The following is a 2,346-nucleotide window of genomic DNA, read 5'->3' on the forward strand; positions in this document are numbered from 1 at the left end:
TTAATATATCAAAATTCCTTCATAGAAATTTTCATATTGATTATCATTTACATTTCTTTAATTAATAGCATATTCTTTAATTAAATAATCAAGTACTCCTCGGCAAGCCGACCATGGACGGTTTAAAGTATTCGAAGGTTTCAATGAGTTTCTGTAACACATGAACTTTACATATAAATAGAGACTCATAGTCTATAGTTTATATGTACTATAACTATATAGCTAGCAATTATATATTAATATTATTATCTTAATTTTTAGAAAACAAAAGTATAGCAAAGTTTCCAATAATAATTATTATTATGGCTTTTTCTAGTAGATTTTTCAATCTAATCGTTCTTGTGGCAATTTTTCTTCCAACCATTGCTATTGCAACTGATTATGTAGTTGGAGACGACAAAGGTTGGACCAATAATGGTGTTGATTATGAAGCATGGGCCAAAGATAAAGATTTCAAAGTTGGTGATGCTTTAGGTAATAATGATATATATATATATATATGCTTTAATTACTCACATCATATTAATTTAATTATAGGAGTTTTGGCATAGATTTTCTTTGAGTTTTCTCTATTATATATTATCTATTGGTGATTCAATTTTGGACCAAAAAAATATATATATTGGCATTCAAGTATTTGAGTTTTATAAATAGTAATAATCAAGTCTTTATTATTTATATGTATGAAGTGTACATGTAAAAGTTGGTGATGCTTTAGGTATAATATATATAATCTTAATTACTCACATCATCATATTAATTTATAGGAGTTTTGGCATAGATTTTCTTTGAGTTTTCTCTATTATATAATCTATTGGTGATTCAATTTTGGACAAAAAAAATCTTGGCATTCAAGTACGTATATTTGAGTTTTATAAATAGTAACAATCAAGTCTTTATTATTTATTTTTTTTCACAAAATTATGAGTTTTTGAATTTGTTTTTTTTTTATATATTTCTATGTATGAAGTGTACATGTAAAAGTATTTGAAGTTAGGTTTATAATATTTAGAAAATTACATATCAAAATTATTCATAAGAAGTAGAATTTTGTCCAAAAAAAAAAAATTAAGATGAAGAACGTAATTTGTTATACTAATATTATTAACTTAATGACTTGTTGCCAATAAAAAATTGTTGATCAAATAACCGTTTATACTTTTAAAAAAAATCTAATTTATATACTTTAGAATCTTCAAGTTTTGAAGTCAAATTCAGCCATATATAGATGTTTTAAGGGTCATCTGGCAAAATGACTTAAAAATAAGCTATTTTGCATTCTAATTAAGTTTTAATAATTATTTATAAAATTACCTCTCATAATTTAGACAGTTAGTCAAAAATTTAGACAGTTGGTCGAAAAATTCAAACAGTGAGTCGAAAAATTTAGACAGCTGGTCAAATTTTAGACAGATATTATTTTGCAAAAAATTATCAAAAGTAGACCAGAATGCAAAATCACTTAAAAAATAGATAATTTTCACTAATTTCTCATGTTTTAATTAGTACTAATTAATTACTAATCGGTTAATGTTTGATAGTGTTCAACTACAAGCCTCCTAGTCACAATGTGTACAAAGTGGACGGTGCTGGCTTCACGAGCTGCAATACCACGTCGCAAAACGGCGAACCGCTGACGAGCGGGAACGACCGAGTGGAGCTCCAAGCCGCCGGTAACAAATGGTACATTTGTGGGAAAGAAGGCCACTGCGGCAGTGGCCAGAAGCTTAAAATTTCAGTCAAGGATAGCTCTGGTTATAACTCTGCTGTTCATGGGATCGCATTCTCTGCCTTTCAAGTCATTGTTGTGCCACTTATTGCTGTCCTCATCATATAATTTATAATTACATTGATAACTATTCATGTTTGTGTGAACCATGCACGTATTAACTAGCTATAGTACTAGTTATTAGGTTTGGTTTTCTTCACTATTTTTATTGTATTTCAATAACGAATATATTGTTTTGTATTCGATTATCAGCTTTAATTCCAGTTCAAATATTATTATTTTAAGGTTTTTTTTTTAAATTATTCATTATTTTGCCTAGCCACTACAACTGATGCCAAAATTATATAATACAGACATTATATACTATACTTTTAAATCATGAAAAGAACATAATCATTTATGTATGAACAAATATCAAGATGTGGGCACCTAACAAAAAGCCAAAAGAATATAATAACCACAGCAGTTGCACGACACAACTAATGAGCAAATAATTAGGCAGGATTAATAATAATAACAGTAATAATAATAAATAGGGAATATATACCAGTTTCACTCATGTGTTTTTCTTAAATACGCGATCGGTCTTTATGTTTTGTTAAATGATAATTTGGACC

At 27.7% G+C, this 2,346-nt stretch overlaps 1 protein-coding gene across 1 annotated transcript; it reads left to right on the forward strand.

The window, feature by feature from the left end:
* The first annotated feature begins 302 nt into the window (after window positions 1-302).
* On the forward strand, window positions 303-1,853 carry LOC133821699 (blue copper protein 1a-like). Its single transcript, XM_062253856.1, has 2 exons — window positions 303-474; window positions 1,542-1,853. Exons 1-2 carry the CDS (start codon window positions 303-305, stop codon window positions 1,835-1,837), a joined length of 468 nt encoding a protein of 155 aa, XP_062109840.1. The 3' UTR covers window positions 1,838-1,853.
* Window positions 1,854-2,346: the final 493 nt, after the last annotated feature.

The sequence above is a fragment of the Humulus lupulus genome, chromosome 3 (genome assembly GCF_963169125.1).
Source record: "Humulus lupulus chromosome 3, drHumLupu1.1, whole genome shotgun sequence".
Classification (NCBI taxonomy): domain Eukaryota; kingdom Viridiplantae; phylum Streptophyta; class Magnoliopsida; order Rosales; family Cannabaceae; genus Humulus; species Humulus lupulus.